The 19,267-nt window shown below is 45.5% G+C and overlaps 1 protein-coding gene across 1 annotated transcript in view; it reads left to right on the top strand.

Moving 5' to 3' along the window:
- TNFRSF19 (TNF receptor superfamily member 19) overlaps window positions 1–17,204 on the top strand; it is a 94,598-nt gene extending 77,394 nt beyond the window's left edge. The window contains exons 6-9 of the mRNA XM_036250212.1: window positions 6,123–6,287; window positions 6,731–6,856; window positions 10,055–10,157; window positions 16,298–17,204. Coding sequence (XP_036106105.1) covers window positions 6,123–6,287; window positions 6,731–6,856; window positions 10,055–10,157; window positions 16,298–16,469 — 566 coding nt within the window. The 3' untranslated portion in view covers window positions 16,470–17,204. The remainder of the gene's footprint in view (window positions 1–6,122; window positions 6,288–6,730; window positions 6,857–10,054; window positions 10,158–16,297) is intronic.
- Window positions 17,205–19,267: the final 2,063 nt, after the last annotated feature.

Here is a 19,267-nt window from a genome sequence, read left to right as displayed (position 1 = left end):
GCTTTACGTGTACAGTGCTGTGATACATCCGTATACTGCATTGTGTGTTTACCACTCAAAGTGAAACTGCATAATCTCATCTGATTGCTTGGACAACTCCCCGTTAAATACATTTGTTGGAATACGTAGGGTTTTTCAGTTTCTTTCACAAGCATTCATTTATCTCATTGTCTATCAACTATTCATCAGGCGCCAACTGTGTGCCAGGAAATCTTGTCATTAGAAGTGTAGCAGTGAATGGAACTGTCCACGTCCTTGCATTTGTGGAACCTGCATTTCACTGAGGGCTTTAACTGGTTAGGGCAACTGTCACAAGGAAACTCCAAATATTGCAGCCTCAGTACGACGGAAGTGCCTGTCCTTCCTGTGACAGTCGCCCGCTCAGCGTGGTGGGGCGCTCCGCTGCAGCACACCCTTGGGCGCCCAGCTTCTTGCCCATTGCTTTGCCAACCTTTGCGTTCTTTCTCATGTGCAGGAGCAGGCCCAGGCTGCTGCTACGTCCAGCTCCATCCCCAGTGAAAGGGAAGCCCGGGGCAAGCAACTTGCCCCTAAACTGGAGATGACACAGGTGCTACACACACCGCCCCTCCCCCGCCGTACTCCCTTGCCTCTGATGTGGACATAGGAGCACACCTAGCTGTAAAGGGGGCTGCAAAACGCCGCCCTTGCTGGGCCCAGCTTAAACACAAACCAGGTGGATGTGTGGGGAGGCAGAATGGATTTTATTATCCCACCGTAGGGAAGAATGACGAGAAGCAAACTAGTTAAATATAAAAGGCCAGGCGGCGGCATGTGCCAGGGAGGAACAGAAATAAGGAAATGGGTAGAAAGCCCTGGAGAGGTGGTGACTTAGAGTCGATGGGGAAGCCTCACTGAGCAGATGACATTCGAAGAAGGACCTGCAGCCGAAGGAGCAGCAGCCCAGAGGACTTCGCAGAAGGGGGCAATGACAGGTGGCAGAGATTTGTGGGGCACTGAGGGGTGGGTTGAGGGGGCAGGAAGAGAGTGCATCATGATTGCAGTGAAGAGCTCATGTTTGGACATACTGAGTTGAAGACACATCCCTGTCCAAGTGGAATGTTCAGTAGACTGTCGGATACATGACTCTAGTGCTCAGGAAAGAAGTTCCGACAGGAAATATAAATTGCTGAGTAGTGAAATACACATCCGACTTCATCTCATTCTTTGATGTAAAGCCAATGATTATTTCTGTGGGCAGAAACCAGTCAGGCCATAGAGAGGTCACGGGACTTCTCAGTAGCTGACCTGTCCAAGTGTGTATGGAAGCTAGCTTCACGCTGAGTTCCGCAGCCCTAAGGGAAACTGTCAGTGACCCCTATGGTGGGTCTCGGTGTCTACATCATGAACTATTGTTTAATCTTCCCTGCGAGGTAACTGGGATTCAGAGGTGAAAAGCCTGTTCATGGCCAGGGTGGACAGGGGTGAGAACCGGGTTGGAGACCGATCCTCCTCCTCCCAGGCCAGCCCTTCCTGAACAGGCCCCTTCGCCAGGAGTGTCCTCCCTGAAGAAGGACCTTTCGCCTAGCAGGTTTTTAACCATAGCCAGCTCAGTCGGCAGGGCAGACTTAACCAGCCTGCCAGGAAGTCGGAGGGGTTCCACATGTAGGGAGATCAACAAAAAGCAGAGCTGTGGTCACACCGAGGAGGTGGGCCCGGAGTCTGCGCCGAGCGGGCTGACAAGCCTGCCGTCTGCAGTCCCCCGTCTCTCCCACAGCCCTTTCCAGACCCAGCCCCTCCCTAAGGTTTCTTTCCTGTGCTCCCGCCGCGTGACACTGCGTCGTGGCAGCTCCCTGCTGCCGCTGAGGTCCTCTCGGGCAGGTGCTGGGTGAGGAACCAGCTCTCGTACACGCGTGAACAGGTGTGCTGTCAACATGTGAACAGGTGTGCTGTTAGGAAGCGCCGTGCTCCTTCTGGGCCTGGCTGGATCTGCCCAAAGATTGGAGCAGACGTGAGCCACACTGCTGTTTTCTCGCGGAATATTTTACTCTCAGGAGTTGATGCATCCACGAACACCCCTCCACGGGAAAGGGCCAGACGCCTGATTCCAACTCTCCAGGTTGCTGTGTCCCCTTGAGCAAGTCACTCAGAGCCTCGGTTTTCTCATCTACCCAGTGAGTCAGCGGTGCCGGCCAGCACGTGGCCTCGCGGGTGGGAAGCTGCCGCCCCGGAAGGTGTTGGCACGCAGAGGCCAGCAGAAGCCGGCTTCACAGTTCGGTCAGCCGTGTGGCCTGCACATGAGTCCTCTCCGAGACTTGCCCAGGCCGTCAGAGTCCAGTAACATCTCTGCAGTATGCGTGTCCCGGCCGCCTGCAGAGCCCTGCCGAGCGGTGCCATGTGCAGAGAGCATCTCTGCTGTTGGGTGTGGCACCGGCCGTACTCCGCAGGGTGAAATGGACTTTATACCAACTCTCGCCAAACTTGGCTGGTGACCTCGCGTTTTGTTTTTTCTATTCAGATTCTCATTCAACATATTGGATGACTTCTGGGGCCGTATGTGTAATAGATGTTCAGTTCCTCATTGTTGAGTTGACTCCTACGCAAATGTATAATGTAAGCCTTGCGTCTGTCAAGTATGTAATGTGGTGTGAGAGGTTCGCTAAGAAAACAGTTCTCACTGAAGTGAATTGCCACAGGGTAGTGCTAAGACTACAGTGGAATGTAATAACTTAATTGGTTGAGGTAAGAGACGCCTTTGTATTCCAGAAAAGTTAAGACTTTCCGAAGAGTGTGTGGGTATTCCTATGCCCGATTCTTCAGAAGTACATCAGCAAATAAGGCTTGCAGAAAGTTCCTCACACTCGGCTGCTTGGTGAACTGTGGACAGGGAATTTAGTCAAGGCATGTGGGCGGGAAGAATCTTTAATCTCATCATCAGTACAGCAGCCACAGATCAGGGAAACAATGTTTCTTCTTTTGTAGCAGATAAATCTTTCCCAGGAGTTCTCAGCAACATCTCAGTGAACCAGGACCACTGGGCGGGCCATAGAAGCCACCTCACAATCTCAGTATCAAGCTTCTCCCCCACTTTTTTTCTGCTCAAGTTAAAGAGAAAATGGGCTTTTAGCAGGAATTTATATGAATCGGTTTCTGGGATTTTTCCAAAATCAAATGATAGCCCAGTCTCCGTTAGCTTCCACTTTATGTCTGTGTTGCTGCTGTATGTGACAGTTGAACTTAAGAATGATGAACCCATTTCCTATAAAAAAGATTATGCTTGCTGTGCCATAAATGTATACATATAAACAAGAATCAAGAAGGTGCTTTCCAGAGCCCTACTTCCCATGGGGACTCTGAGGGGCAAGTGAGTTAACAAGGTACCTTTTCTTGCATAAGTGTCAAACACTGAGCGGTAAAACCACTGTATTCTTCTTGTTCATCCTCATGTGCACTGCCTGGGAAAGGTATGGCGAGAAGGGACTTACTTCCTTTAAATTGGTGCTATTATGGCAACTCTATATTATTGCATTTACAGTATTTGTTTTCTGTCATGGAAAAATATGTTAACAAGACTTCTATGATTGGCTTGGGAAATAAATCCTGAATCACAACCATCAAATTAAAAATAAAATTTTCATTTGGGGGCATTTTCTTTTGTTTATAAGTCAGAAAGAGTTCCTTTTATATGAAGTTAAATAAATTGACTAATACACTTTAGAAAGATTTTAAACAAGAAGGACTAATAGGACTCTAATCATGAACCTAAAATCCCTATTTTAGTTGGGTTTATCTGACTAATAAATACTATGTTAATTGATGACCTTAACTTAATAGTTACAACATGATTAGAAACTCTGATATCTTCAACTCACATCATGTACCATATGTCACTTTGAAGACAACCGGAGCTGGGTTGTTTGATGGAAAGTATAGACTGCAGGACCTGACCTCACTCCTGCAGACTGCCTGTCTTCCAAACATGAATGAGATGGCAGTTTGCCACAACTTTCTCATTGGTCCAAATGAGAATAGAATAGAATAGAATAGAATAGAATAGAATAGAATAGAATAGAATAGAATAGAATAGAATAGAATAGAATACTTCTATTCCCAAATCACTTCCCCTTCAATGTAGCCTACAACTTCACTGGCATAGGACATCAATTCCTGTTGGTTATCTGTTTGTCAGTGTTTGTACAGCTGTACCTGTGTTCATAGTCCTCTTGTGGATTTGCCCACTGATGGAGACTGTTTCAGATTTAGATTCAATCTCTGTCAGGTCAGGGATGTAATTTGTTTAACTTGATGTGTGATAAACATTTAACCTGTGTTATTTGATTATTACAGGATGTCTGAGACTATAGAGGATAGCTTCAAGTGATAAAATGTATCTAAAAGGTTCACAAATATTTTTTAAAATGTGTGATTGGATTGTGACCTCTGTTTATCCAAGGCATATATCTTATATAACTCCTGAGTAAATTATTTCCTTTCCATGTGGCAATAAGAAACTTTTATCATGTGGCTCAGAATCACTGAGCCTAGAAATACCAAGATGCAATGTTCCAAGATGGTCATTCCTGCTATATTTATGACTCAATAATATTCACCCAAAAGGTTCTCTGTGGTTCTAGCCTCAGGGTCATATGCAGCCAGGGACAAGGAAAAAGTTACCATTTAATGAGTTGGCTTGCATTTAGGCACTGTGCTGCACAAATACACAGACTAGCCTTTAATCTCTAGAGTTTCAATGTCCATTATGATTGGCTCAGCCACATGTGGCCAGTGACCATGTGAAGTGTGGTTAGCCCAAACTGAGATGTGCTATCAATGTGAAATAACATCCACATTGTTACACTTTTTAACAAAATGGAGAATGCAAAGGATGTCAGTAATTTTTATATTGAATGCATGTTGGAATGATAATATTTCGAGATATAGTGGGTTAAGAAAAAGAGATTAATTTTACCTAATTAATTTTCCTTTTTAAATGAGGATTCCAGACAACTTACAGTTACATGAGGGGCACATGCTTCTATTGGGCAGCAGGGCTCTGAGGAGCCCTCAGCAGAGGGGAGCTGGTGCTGGGTGCGGCTGAGGGGCTGAGGGCCACCGTGGGGAGCAGGATGGGGCCCCCCTCAGCTCCAAGGCTGAGCTGTCTCTCTGTTTTGGTTTCTTACCATCTCTCAGATTCTTTTGAGGCTAGTTAAATGGATATGATGTAACCTCACTGAATACAGATTTCTGAACTGAGTTTGTCCATCCCAGTACCCAAAGATAAGATGCCAACTGCCACTTTATTGCCACAATGGCTAATGATTCTTTAGACCTAGGTACAGGGCCTGTTCTAAGTGCTCTTCATGATCACCCATTTCATCCTCTCCCCAGCGAGGTGAAGCAGGTACTGTTCTTACCTCTGTTTGAACAGATGTGGGCTTGAGATTCTGAGACATTAAGTAACTGGCTCAAGGTCACACCTCTAGAGGTGACCCCAGCAGTAGGATTCCAGGACCTCGGCCCTTAACCATGATGCAGTACCGTCCTCTGAAACAGAAGCTCCTCTTTGTGCTTCTAACACATCAGTATGCATGCCTCTTCACAGCACCACAGTCTCCGTCTCTCCTCCACAACTTAGATGCCGTTCAGTGATTTGACAGCGAAGATTCAAAAGTGTTGACTGTCTCAGAAATTGGGGACCTAGTGAAAGGTCATGAAGGATCCAACTCCTTGTTTTTCCCCGAAAGCATACCTTAGTTCCGTCTGCTTTAAAATGCAGGTAGTTTAATTTCAATTAATATGAAGTATCTACTATGTGCCAAACACATAATCAAGTCCTGAGGACACAGAGATAAAGATGATAAATTCCCAAATTTGCAAACAGTTCTTGTCTGCGGGACCTAAAAGCACATTCCTGCAATACAGTGTTGAGGGTTATGTGTCTAGTGTTGTGGGAACGAAGGAGCATCCACACTTTTCGAGGTTCAGGGTAGAGGTGTAGTATTCAAGAAATCTAAGAGGAGGGGGTGCTGGAGCCGTCTTAACATACCTGCCACTTCTCCCTGGGGTTCGAGTTACAGCGCATGAAGGCCATTGCTAATAATGACAGCAAGCATCTGAGTGTCTCCGGTGGCTGAGAGCCCTGATTCCCTGCATTTGGTTTGCAGGCACCAGCAAGGTCAACCTGGTGAAGATCCCGTCCACAGCTTCCAGCCCGCGGGACACCGCGCTGGCCGCTGTCATCTGCAGCGCCTTGGCCACCGTCCTGCTGGCCCTTCTCATTCTCTGCATCATCTACTGTAAAAGACAGTTTATGGAGAAAAAACCCAGCTGTAAGTTCTGAGCTCTTTCTATTTCTTAGCAAAGTGCGTGTATCATCGTCGTCATTTGGGTGGTCCACAGGGGACGTCGGGTGGGAATCAAGGAGCTGTTGAAGGGACAGAGAGCACATGAGAAGAGGTCTCGCAGTCCTCTGCCCCAAAGAGGCACTGAGGGAGCAGATTGATGGGTGGCGCCACATTGTAAGGCCATTGAAAAGGCAGGGATGTCGCTGTGCCAATGGGCAAAAATAAAAATTGTTCTAAGTTCTGGCAACACGAGTACTCCATTTTGAGCTTTCTTGACAAATTATTTCATATGTGTGCCTTTGTGTAAGAAGAAACATTTTAAAATGTGAATAATAGCCTTCTTTCTCTTTAAAAAGAGCAACGGTAGGAGGCACTGGTCTGCATTGTGGTGTGAAGGGAATTCACCGACAATTCTCACCCTCCGCTAGGGTCGCTGAGAGCGCAGGACATCCAGTACAACGGCTCTGAGCTGTCCTGCCTGGACAGGCCCCCGCTCGGCACACCTGCTCCCAGAGCCTGCTGTCAGTGCCACCAGGACTTCGCCCAGACCTGCGGTGAGTCACCCGCTGAGGGACACTGACGCTGCCCAGAGCTGGTCGTTGGTCCCCCAGCGAGGTCTCTGCCTGGCTCCTCCTGCAAGCTAAACTTGTTCGAGTGATGCTGCACCGTGCTCTAATGCCCGTGCAGCCGTGTCCCTGCAACATCAGCAGGAAGGAATCTCATTAAGCTCCAGACGTCTGCAGCAAGGTTTTTGAGCCAATTTGCCTCGGTTGTTTCGAATCCCTTGATTTAAAACACTGTCAGCCGTTTGCAGAGGAGGAGTCTGCGTGTTTCCTGCCTCGTGGGCGCACACCCAGCGTCCACGTGCCCACTCCAGTCCTTGGGCTGCTGACGGAACGGGGGAGGGTGTTCTGACAGGTTTTCCACAAACCACACTTGCCTCCTAGGTTGCTGACAGAAACGAAAGTTTAGGGAAGTAATTCAAATGGGAATTGGTTTCTAATGTGGGCAACCATGGGCAAAGGTAGTACCACTTTCTTTGCCACTTGTTTATATTCTTTAACACAAGGTTTCCACCCTTATGCTCTTCACTCCCATTGCCACTACCATGACCTCATCTCCTCTTCAAAGTAAGATCTAGAAGCCTGCCCTAGCCTCCCCCTCTCCACCCTCTCCAGCTCTCCGCGCCCTGCAGCTCCTAACAGCACCTGTCTCATTCTCTAAGAGAAACGGTCCCAACGAGACTGGTGCATCCTCTCGGCACTGTTCGTTAATCCTGATCAGATTAACCAGGGTCACTTTGTGAAGTTGCAGGATTCAGCTTTGCGATCTAATATCTCGTGTGTGGGTTAGGGAGTTCTCAACATAATTTTTCTACTAGTCATTACTGTATTTTATTTTAGGAATAGGTTTAAGAATGAAATATAAGACTTTGTGGGGCGTGGGGATCTGTGTTTGCCTCTGCCGACACAGATGACAGGCTCAGACAGCTGGTGGCAGCCACGCAGGATGCTCAGAACGCCCAGCCTGTCTCCTAGATACTGTACCCTAGACAGCTGTGACGTGGCATCGAAGTGAGGGTAATTTCTTGAGAGATGAACTCACATTTTAAAAGTAATAAAATACAGCGTTGTGCAAACTGCCTCACCTGAACATCTCTCTGAAAAGAAAGATTAAATGTATAGATAGCCTGGCTTCATGTCCTCTGAACAGATGCCCAGGTTCAGTCTGGCTCTTTATCTGCTTTGCTTCCTCCTAAGGACAGGGCCTTTTTCCTTTTAACTTATTTTGACATATTTTCAGACTCACAAAAGTGTTGAAAGTTTAGGACAAAGAATTCCCACATACCCTTTACCCAGATTCCCCAAATTTTAACATGTTTCTCGTTTGACATTTACTTTATCATTTTTATCTCTCTAAGTATGTAGTGGTGGGGTGTGTGTATTTTGTATAAAATGAATACATACACATTTTTGCATACACACACACACACATTTTTTTTCACTTGCCATTTAAAAGTCAGTTGCAGATATGATGTCCCTTTACCCCTTAATACTTTGTGGTTTGTTTTCTAAACAACAAACATTCTCTTACATAACAGCATGATTACTGCCCTGGCCAGTTTGGCTCAGCGGTAATATTTTTGGTGAGCATAGGCCAGTAATTTTGCAGAATGACCCTCAGTTCGGGTTTTCCGATGACTAGAGTCAGAACTGTCACACAGGTGATGCTGCATCCTGCTCAGTGCGTATCAGAGGTACATCTGCCCCATTCCTGATCAGATTAACCAGGGTCACTTTGTTAAGGTGGTGTCTGTAAGCTTTCTCTGCTGAAAATTATTGTTCTCTTTGTAATTAATAAAACTTCATAGGAGATTACTTGATATTATGTAAATATCCTATTGCTTCTGAACTTCTGCTCAGTAGTTTAGTATTCGCTGATGATTCTTACCTGCATCCGTTATTAGGACAATGATTAGCAGTTGTTGGTTTCCTACTTCTGTCATTCTTTCTGCGTTTATTGGTTGGCTTCCTATGGTCAGACACTTCCCCTTCTTCCCATGTATTTACTTTAATTAGTGTGGACTCAGGGCCCCATTCAGTGGGTTATGGTCCTTTGCTATCATGTTTTGGTGCTCAGAGTTTCCTAGATCTGGCAGGTGGATGTCCCTTCACGCTGTTTCATGTGCCATTTTCACTTATTCTTTTAGCACTCTCCTACTTTCTTGCACAAAAAGAAGTTTCAGGCTCTCTTATACTTTCTCTTTTGAGCCCCAGAATCAGCCATTTCTAGGAGGAATTGGCAGTGCCTTTTGCTTTTAAATACTTTTGAGAAATTCCACAGTGAGCATGACACACACCTGTTGAGTTAATTTGGTAGTGAATCCAAGTGAGTTCCCATGGTCATAGTGGGTTCTATTCAGACAGCACAAGGTGTGGCCTGTTTGGAGAGATTCAGATGAAAGTGTGCTGGGTGTCCATCCTGCTTAACACTGGTTTGCAATTGCACCTCAATACATAACATTTATTTTTCAAAAGGAAACTATTAGTTTCATATAATTTTTTTGTTTATAAAAGTAGAGATAATCCTCATATTAACTTTGAATATACACAAATGTATATGTACATGTAAATATATAATTACTTCAAGTCTTTTTTCTCTATATGTGTGTCTTTGTATTTGCCTGTATGCTTTAGTATGTTTGTGGTTTTATAAAATTAGAATTATATGTGTATGTATATATACAGAGAAAAGTCTAGAAGGCTGTTCACCAAATATTGACAGTGTTTATTTCTCATTTATAGGGCTAGGGAAGATTTATTTTTAAATTTATCTAATCTCTCTCTTTATTTCTAAATTTTTCTTCAGTAAATTTAAGTATACAGTTCAGTGGATGAAATCCATTCACATTATGTGCAGCCATCACCACCATTCATTTCCAGAACTTTCCATCTTCCCAAATTGAACTCTGTTCCCATTAAACACAAACTCCCCATCCTCCTCCCCCTCCCCCAGCCCCTGGCTGCCAACATTCTACTTTCTGTCTCTATGGATTTTACTACTCTACGTATATCATATAAGTGCTTCATCATTTTTTTAAGAGAAAAAAGAGAAAAAAAATTAAGCCTCATGTTCCCTTTCCCAAAAGTCACCCAAAGGGAATAGCTAAAGTCTCAAGAACGGTGTTGAACTGCCATTAAAGGGAGCATCCCTAGGAAAGCATGTGCCTCACCCTGTGCTGGCTCCCCTAGGGCCCGTGCACCTGATCCCGTCCTTGTGCTGTGACGACACCTGCAGCCTCGACCAGGCGACTCTGGGCTGCAGGGTGCATTCCAAGGCCACACTTCAGGAAAGGTAACTGGGTATTTTTTAAGCAATATAATTTCATAATCCTTTGTACAAATACGCCTTATACTCATTTACCAATATGCATACAAAACACTTGAAAATGTCTCATGAGGGCATCACTTTTTTAATATCATTAATGACATTCTGGTCATTGGAGGGGGCATGTGTTTGGCAAGAATTAAATAAGTCTCAGGGTTACTAGTATCCAATGCAACATTTTTTATGCCTTATACCCAATTAATTTTATTTTTGTCTTATATTCATGATTTGTGACACTGCTGTCATCTGCAAGTAATTTTTAACAAGGCATGTACTCAGAATTTTAGAACAGTCTAAACTCAGTTAAGACCCAGGAAACTGCATGTTTTAGACATTGTATTAAGTATAACTATATTGATTAAAAGTAGGTATATTAATTAAGTTTAAAGTAAATAGAGGAATTAAACCTGTCGTATTAAAACAAGTTTGTAACAACTAGAATTCTGACTTAATAAATTGCCGTTTCATCTACAAAACATAAAGTGGAGCTGGAATGTTGCTTTGTGGCTCTTCTCCCTGAAGAACCTGTCTCTCGAACATGTGCTCAGAAACGCAGGTGCGGCGGGCGAGACCGCGCCGGCCTTCTTCGGGTCCCGTTCTCGGTCCATGTGTGGCGAGTTTTCGGACGCCTGGCCTCTGATGCAAAGTCCCATTTGCGGTGACGACGTCTCCTTTCGCGACTCTTACCCCGAGCTCGCTGGCGAAGACACTCGCGCTCTCCGTCCAGAGGAGTCCCTGGGCTCAGACAGTGGTCAGGATTTGGCTGGTGGCTCTGCTGCAGTTCTGGCTCCTTCTGCAAACTTCGCGGAAACCCCCGGCTCGTCCAGACACAGCTCCCCGACAGGCCGGAGCCGGGGCGCCCAGCTAGGTCCCCCGCGGGGGCCCGTCGGCCTCCCCACCCGGGCGTCCCTGCAGGTAAGGCGGTGCCCGACTTCGGTCGGCGGGGCAGGGACCTGCGGGAGCCCGTGGGGCGAGGACTTGTTCCCCCACCGCAGCGTGCAGGGGGCCGGATGAGGTTTCCATCCTTCAAAACTTCTCTGTGTTATGGAAGAATCTATGTTAAATTAAATTCCAAGTGTGTTTTTTAAACTAACAGCTAATGTGTAAGGCCATAAAGGGCAGCTGCATCTTTAAAATTTTTCTTTATAAAGCCCACGGTCTGAACCGCACACGTGGGAGCTGGGGCGCGCCCCGCACGGCAGACAGTCCCCGGCAGCCCCCTCTCCGGAGGCGAGCTGCCGAGACAGCCTGTTCCAGGGCAGCAGCAGCAGGGTCGCACCAATGAGGAAGCACCAACCAGCTCCGCCGGTCCTGCGGCTGGGGACCTGTTCGCCCACCCGGACCGGGAACCCTCCGCGACGTCAGGAGGTGCCGCGTACTCTGTGCTTTGTCGATTGTGTACAATGAAGTAAGCGAGAGAAAAGAAACCACCGTGAAGAAATCACGAGGAGAAAATGTACTTACAGTACTGTACATAGGTGTGTGCTGAAAAGCCCACATATAAGTGAGCCGGCCGAGTTCAGCGCCGCGGGGTCCGGGGGCCAGTGCCGCTGGCTCCATCCTGACCCGAGAGCAGTGAGCACGGGGCGTCCGGCCAGGCCTCCCCCGTTGCCCCGGCGACGCGCGCCCGGGACTGGGAAGCCCGGCTCCGCGGGTTCGGTTCGGTTCCGGAGCGCTGGCCCTCGAGCCAGGCTCGTCCTCCCTCTCCCGGTCTCCCAGCTCGCTCCACGTTGGCCGGCTGATCAGTTTGTTCGGAAATTGGTTGTAGGTTGTGATCTGGGACTAAATGCCACCCAAGAACCTTCTAGATAAGGGGTTCCGCCCGGTTGCGGTAGGGGCAGCTGCGGGCAGGAGGGTCTTTCTGGCGCCCGCGCCCACCTGCTTCTCCTTCGCGGAGGCTGACTCAGGGTTTGTCAGTGTTTCCCAGCGGAGGCACGTGCGTGGTTGGTGCACCCTCCCGGCGGGACTGCGCCAGCCCGGGGTAGGAAGGCCCGCCGGGCGCAGGCGCCCAGCCCCGACCCGCAGCGGGTCTCTCCCGCGTGTCCGCGGGTCTGCCCTGCCCTGCCCGCCGCCCGTGCGAGGCAGCGCTCGGAGACCCGCCGCGTGGGCTGAGTGTGCAGTCCGCCGACGCCGCGCAGCTCAGCAACGCTTGAGATGTGCTCCTTTTACGAAGAGTACAGAGGTTATATATTGATCTAAATCTGCAGCACTTCTTTCTTAATTGTCACTCGAGGATATTTTTCTATTTATCTTCAGAGAGAGTGGGAAGGAGGGGGAGAGAGAGAAGTATGGACATGAGAGAGACACAACTGGTTGCCTCCCACATGACTCCACCAGGGCCCGGAGGAACCACAGTGGAGGTAGTGTCCTTGGCGGGAATCGAACCCCAGACTCTTTGGTCCACAGGCCCACCCTCTACTGCTGAGCCAAACTGGCCAGGGCACTTTTTTTTTTTTAAACTACAAAAAATTTCTATAGAGAATTTATAGGAAATTCTATACAAAAAACATTTGTTAGCTTCAGGGGAGAAAAACGTTTTCTCAAAAGAAGAAAATGAAGGAGAGAAGTAAAGGGAGAGAAAACAAACAAATTAGACAATTTAAAAAATGGTGATTTTAAACATAAAATAAAATTTAAAAAAGAAAAAATCAACAAAATGCATACCTCTGTAGCTAGGAAAGATTGTTTACTGACCTTGTTTTTTTGAGCCATCCCATAATTTTTATAACTTTCATGATAATAATAATAAGAAAAGACTTAGGAGTTAGCCTGACTGAGTGTAGGTCTCGAGAATGGCTTGTGGCCCACAAACCTTGGGGCCGAGAACTCCCAAGGGGCCCTGACAGCAGGTCAGACAGCAGGACACAGGATAGAGGGGCCCCTCCCCCCACAACCAGTCTCAACTCCCCGTCAGATGCCTTGCCAGGTCCTCCGCATGTAAGTCTTAGAACTTTTAAACTCTAATGAATTCCATTTTCATTAAAAGATGTTGACATTTCTTTTATATTGTCAGTTGGCATTGATATCAAACTTGCTCGTATTATCTTCACAAATATCTGTTACATCTTTCCATGCATCGTCGCCAGGGGCAAGTCTGAGTACTGACCGCAGTTTCTCAGAGTGTTGTCAGTAAATACAATTACCATTCATCTTAACTTTATAGCTCGGCCCCAATTTTGTGATGTAAATACTAAGGAATGAAACATCTTGATACCAAGTCATAAAAAAGCCAACTCATTCTCTACGTTTTTCTGTTTATGTTGTTGGTGAAGTGGACAAAGGGTTAATAAGCACTATTATCACAGTTACATGAATGTAAAATGTTAGAAACGTAGTTTAGTATGTAAGAGTGTGTATGATGACCTTTTCAAAGAGCGTTCTCAAGGTGACTATGATTTGCATAAAGTTATTTTCAACAAAAATTATTATGGAAAGAACATTATAATTACACATAAAATGAATGAGAAAGTGTTACATTCAAGTTGCACAATGTAATTTATTAATGAAAGGTTTTTTATTATCTTTCCAAGTTGTATGATAATTATTATATAATAAGACAATCTGAATTCAGGAAAGGAATTGTTAAAATGTGAATCATTTCTGTTTTCACCTTAAACTTAAAAACAGCGGATACTATTTGAGCCCGCCCTAAGGGAGAACGTTCCGGACTCTGGAAGGCACTTCCCCCTCGGCACTCGCTGGATGGGGAAGTTGGGGAGTGAAGCTCAGTCGCCCCCAGAAAAGAGGAGATGACGGCGACTGCACGCACTCTTGGGAAACTGATCCTCTTCTTTGTATTTTTCTAAGTTTTTTTAATCCACACATGAGGATATTTTTTTCTATTGATTTTTCAGCGAGAGTCGGGGGAGGAGGGGAGAGAAACATCCATGTGAGAAAGAGACATCCATTGGCTGCCTCCACACACACCTTGACACAGGACCAGGGCGGGGACTGAACCTGCAGCCCAGGTACGTGCCCTTGACTGGGAATTGAACCCGTGACCATTTGGTCTTAGAGCCAGTGCTCTAACCACGGAGCCAAACCAGCCAGGGCTCGATCCTCTTCTTTATTTCAAGGGTCATTCAGCTATTTAACTTGACTTGTTCTGTTTTTCCCAATCCATCAGATTACAAAAAGCTAATTCTCCAGAGTGGAGAATACACTTCCTTCTTATTTAGACATTTGATTTCAGCAGCCTACCACTGTGAACCAAAGCAGAGGTCTCCGGCTCCTCGAGGTGTGGCCAGCGGCTCCCTGGCGCGGCTCCTTCCCCCAGGACAGCGCTGTGTTTCCTTCGGGAGATGTGTGACGGCAGCAACAACCATAACAGTGATTTGTTTTTTAAGTGAAAATTTATTTTATTTTAAATAAAACTGCAAATTCCTCCCCAAGCATTCACTTATATTTGCAATTTGTTAGTATCTTTTCACTCTTTCCCCCCAGATTTATTGATGTAATTGACACATGACATCGTATAAGTTAAAGATATACAACATGATTTGCTACACGTGTATATTGCAAAATGCAGAACAGCACTTGTGTCTTTACTTGGTGTAAAGTTCAGATTTCTAATGCATGATGCATTTCTTTCCAAACACTATATTTTTTGCACAGTAGTTTTCTTGTGGGTGGTTTAAGACCACCCAGAATCCAATGATGATAGTTATGGTTCAGGATAAAGCAAATAGGTGTCAGAGTCTTCTTAGGTCTGTGTGATTTAATTTCAATCCCTCCCCAGAAGGGAGCAGACCTAAGATAATTGGAACATCGTTTGCTACGATGTTTGGGAGAAGGAAGCAGCCTCTTTCCTTACAGGAAAAACATTTTTTTGGTGGTGTTTTTTAACCAGGATTTTAAGTGTCAGCATAAAACAATGGAAGGAATGGTTAAAAAAAAAAAAGATAGGAAATGGCCTGGGTTCTAGTTTTGTTTTTTGTTTTTTTCCTGGGTTCTAGTTTTAAATCTATTAAAATCTCGTCAGGCCAGTGTGGCTCAGTGGTTGAGTGCCGACCCGTGCACCTAGAGGTCACCGGTTCGATTCCCAGTGGGAGCACACTCCCGGGTTGCGGCCCGATCCCTGGTGAGGGGCATGCAGGAGGCGGCCAATCAGTGTTGTCTCTCATTGATGTTTCTGTCTCTCTCTCCCTCTCACTTCCTCTCTCTGTAAAATCAGTAAAGGAAAAAAAAATTAAAATACATAAATCTATTAAAATCTCTATTTCCTTATAGACAACATGAGCATAATTTGCTTCCCACAGTACTGTTAATGAGGCTCTTATTAGAACTATTGGTTGACATATTTGACTAAACTAACTCTGATTTTTGGGAGTACTTCAAAAGTTTCTATTTTTAGATAATCTCAGACCTAGGGGGAAATTTATTTTTCATAAACTTACCTGATACATCACCAATGCCAAACTGGTGGTACATAAGCTAATGAAGAGTCAGTGCACAAAATGGTTTCACTCACTCAGAGTAACGATCAGTTGGCCGATGCCTTGTCCCGTCGTGAGGTGAGGTCACTGTCCTTCTGTGACAAGGACAAATCTAAGGGCTCCACTTTGCAGAGGGCACTGGTCTTACGAAGAGTGTAAGTATTCCAGGGCGAGCATTCTAAGGGAAACCTCATTCCCAAATTATTTCTAAACTTTCTCAGTAGTTTAATGTAAGTTTGGAATTCAAAGGTGAAGAATGGCACTGTTCATTAATCATCTTCATTCTTTTAAATCAGGGTCAAAGGCTTCTAAGATCTTTACCTACAAATGCAGAGAAACAAGCTTTCAGTGTTAAATGAGGATGAAAGTCAGCAGCAGAATTGTTTGTTAATACAGTTTGTTTGCTATAGCTATAGGTTATACTATCGTCTTTTTAAAGTACTATTTGTAAATATTGAGTGACTATGAATTTTATGGAATCTTTCTTTTATTCTCAGAGTACATGGGTACCTGGATATTTGAACACCGTTACATGAGCTTCTTGTCTGCATGTGATTAAATGCATGTGTATTACTAGTAAACGTTTTATATATTAATTTTTTACAATAACAGTTTCCCAGCTTTAATTTGTAAGGTGTGGATTTTAAAGCTCTCCTTCTGTTGCTGTTTTAGGAAGCTTTTTAGGACTCCATTCTTTCTGGAAGAAGCGCCAGGATGGAGCCCAAGGGCACACGCTTGTCCGCTTACACTATGGACTGAGCAGTCTGGACCTCACATGGCTTCTGGGGGCAAAAGTCTGAACCGAACCAATGGCTTTTTAAGCCTTTCATCCAGTTGCTTCTGAGCCAGACTAGCTGTAAACAGAAACCTCAAGGAACAACAAGAAAAGACTGCAGATACTCACGAAGCTTTGCATCTTCCTAAACAGGACGCTTCTGTGCTGCCAGCGTGACTTCAAAGACCGCTGCACCGAGCGGCAGCGCTGAGGTCGCGGCTCACGGAACCGGAGACGCAGCCCCGCTGGTGCTCACGGCGAATGCGCCCACACGGCTCAGGACCAGACTACCCGTTTTCATCTGCATCTGTCCCAAAAATAATTTCACGTAGCCGGTTATCCTACTAAAGGTCAATGTTAGATTAGTTACCTTCGTTTTTATGTAGAATGGGTTCAAAATGAGTGCTTCTATTTGAGGAAGGTTTCGTCATCCGAGCAGCGGGCTTAGGAGGGTGGAACAGACTGACTACTCGTGGCTTTTTAGATCAAGTCGCTTGGCCTAAGTAGAAACGAGAGCAAGACAAGTCTCTTGAAGAACTGATGCTTCTAACCTCAGCCACCATCTCGCAAACACCTGTCTGCCGGAGCCAGTCACAAGGGCACCAAGTCAGGGTTCAAGGTGGAGAGAGGGCTGCCTGCCACCCGAGTCCACAACCACTAAACACACGCTCTCCAGACCCGCATACAAAGATGAGCAGGTTTCTGTGGAAATCAGTTGATATGGAAGCATCTGTCACTCTATCCCTGTGACTGAGCTTAGAGGATGCAGAATTTCTCTTGTATAGAAAAGTGGTATTTATAATATTTTTTTCCTTCTCTCACCCCTCACCTACCAATCTGTTCTCTGTATCTGTGAGCTTGGTTTGGTTGTTTGTTTTTGCATATCCTACCAAGAGATTTAGAAACTATAACCTATCGGGTTCCTTTACTACTGAAATGTGTCACCAAGTGAGCAATCTTATGAGCCTACACATTAGAACCAGGAGAAAAGGCAGCTTGTCAGTGGCCTCAGGTGAACAGCCTGACCGGAAGCAGAGCGGTGTGACCTGGACAGTGCCCTGCTCCATGTGGTCCCGTCGGCTCGGGTAGCACAGAGATGTCCCACCTTAAGCAGGTGATGCTGAGTTAAGAGTGTGGTGCTCTGCTCAGGCGCTCACCCCACCCCTTCTCCCTTTGCTTGTTCTGCACCAGATGTAGCTCGAGAGCCGAGACAGAAGTAACTGAGTTCGGTCATGAGCTGGGCTGTCTCATTTCTCTTCATCTTTATGGCCTGCAGAGGAGTTAACGGAACAGGACTTATTTTTCCTACTTTACCTACTAGATCAGATTTGGCCTTTGCCTTCTGATTACATCAGCTCTGTCCCATTTGCCCTTTGCACATCAGTGTGTTGGAGTGCACTAAAATATTTTGTTTCAGAATCGCCCATCCAAGTCAGGGTCTTTCACCTAAACTGAATATTGAAAACCTGTCTTTCCTTGGGCATCTTTATCTTCTCACTTTTTTTTTTTTCTTAATCCTCATCCAAGGACATTTCTCCACTTTTTATTCAGATAAAATGAGCGGGAGAAAGAGGACGAGAGAGAGAAACATCGACGTGAAAGGGACACATCGAGTGGCTGCCACCCGCACGACCAACCAGGGCCGGGGACAAACTGCAGCCGAGGTACGTGCCCTTAGCGGGAACTGAACCCAGGTCTCTCTGGTCCGCGGGCCGATGCTCTAACCGCTGAGCCAAACTGGCCAGGGCCCTTCACACTTATTATCCCATACTCTTCTCTTTGCAGGGCAGTGAACCCTAGTGATCTCTCTCTGTGTCTGGAACAGTTCTTCTTCCCGTGGTTTCAGGCTCTGATATGTGCATATAATCTGGCCTGGGTTTGGTCCTTCTCGTGACCTGAGCTCCTTCTAACTGAAATCCGAAATTAGAGAGGCTCGTGGTAACTCAGAATATTTTGCGTGAGTGCCAAGTCGTAACTGATTGATTTTGATTTCTACTTTCTTCTCGTTCTTTTTTTTAAGCATAAACTTCAGTACTCACCAACTCTTATGAGAATTGCCTTTAGGACACTCAGGTGAACTATTTAGGACTTGACCACAGATGTCTATGAAAATGCAAGCAGGGTGGCTTTGCTGTGATTCGCACACGTGTGCCATTGTCTGCGGTCTGATTGTCTCTGTTATGACAGAGGGATGATCAAAGTAAGCCAGGGTTATGCTCATTATTGTAACCTGAATATATTTTCCGTATGTAGAGCCCTCATTAACTTCAAAGACAAACACTGCTAGAGAAAGCTGGATGGACGAGAATGAGACATTGGCCAAAAATACAGAAATACCACTTTTGATTAGTAGAGAAATACTTAGGTGATTAGAGACTGCATTTGAAAAATCCTGGCTTATTTTTTATCCAGATGAAGACGTTTTACCCCACTACTACAGAAACATACTCTACACTCTGTAAGCACTTGAGAAGAAATCCATTTTGCATTTCACGTTGTTGGAATACCCTACAGCACTCCAGGAACGTGGCTGCCGGGTGCCGAGGCCAGGAGCCCATTAAATAACAACAGCAGGAGCATAACTGTAACTTCAGTGCTGCGAACACTCATCGACAGGAATGAGACGAGGATTTGAAAAACAACCACGTAAAGGCATGAGTTTTCTCATTTGTGTATATGGAATATATTTTTCAAATGTAAATTTTTCTACTTTAGATAAAGTATTGATGTTGCTGTTACCGAGGTTGAGCCCTACTTACTGTCTTATGCTAGTAACAAAATAGAAAAAAAAAAATCTGTCATTGCTTTAAGGTAGTCAGCTTGACTCAATTTAGATTTCATTATTACTCTTTTGCATACTGGAATTT

This window comes from Molossus molossus, unplaced genomic scaffold, assembly GCF_014108415.1.
Source record: "Molossus molossus isolate mMolMol1 unplaced genomic scaffold, mMolMol1.p scaffold_m16_p_9, whole genome shotgun sequence".
In the NCBI taxonomy this organism is placed as follows: Eukaryota; Metazoa; Chordata; class Mammalia; order Chiroptera; family Molossidae; genus Molossus; species Molossus molossus.
This window is presented reverse-complemented; position numbering and strand designations above follow the sequence as displayed.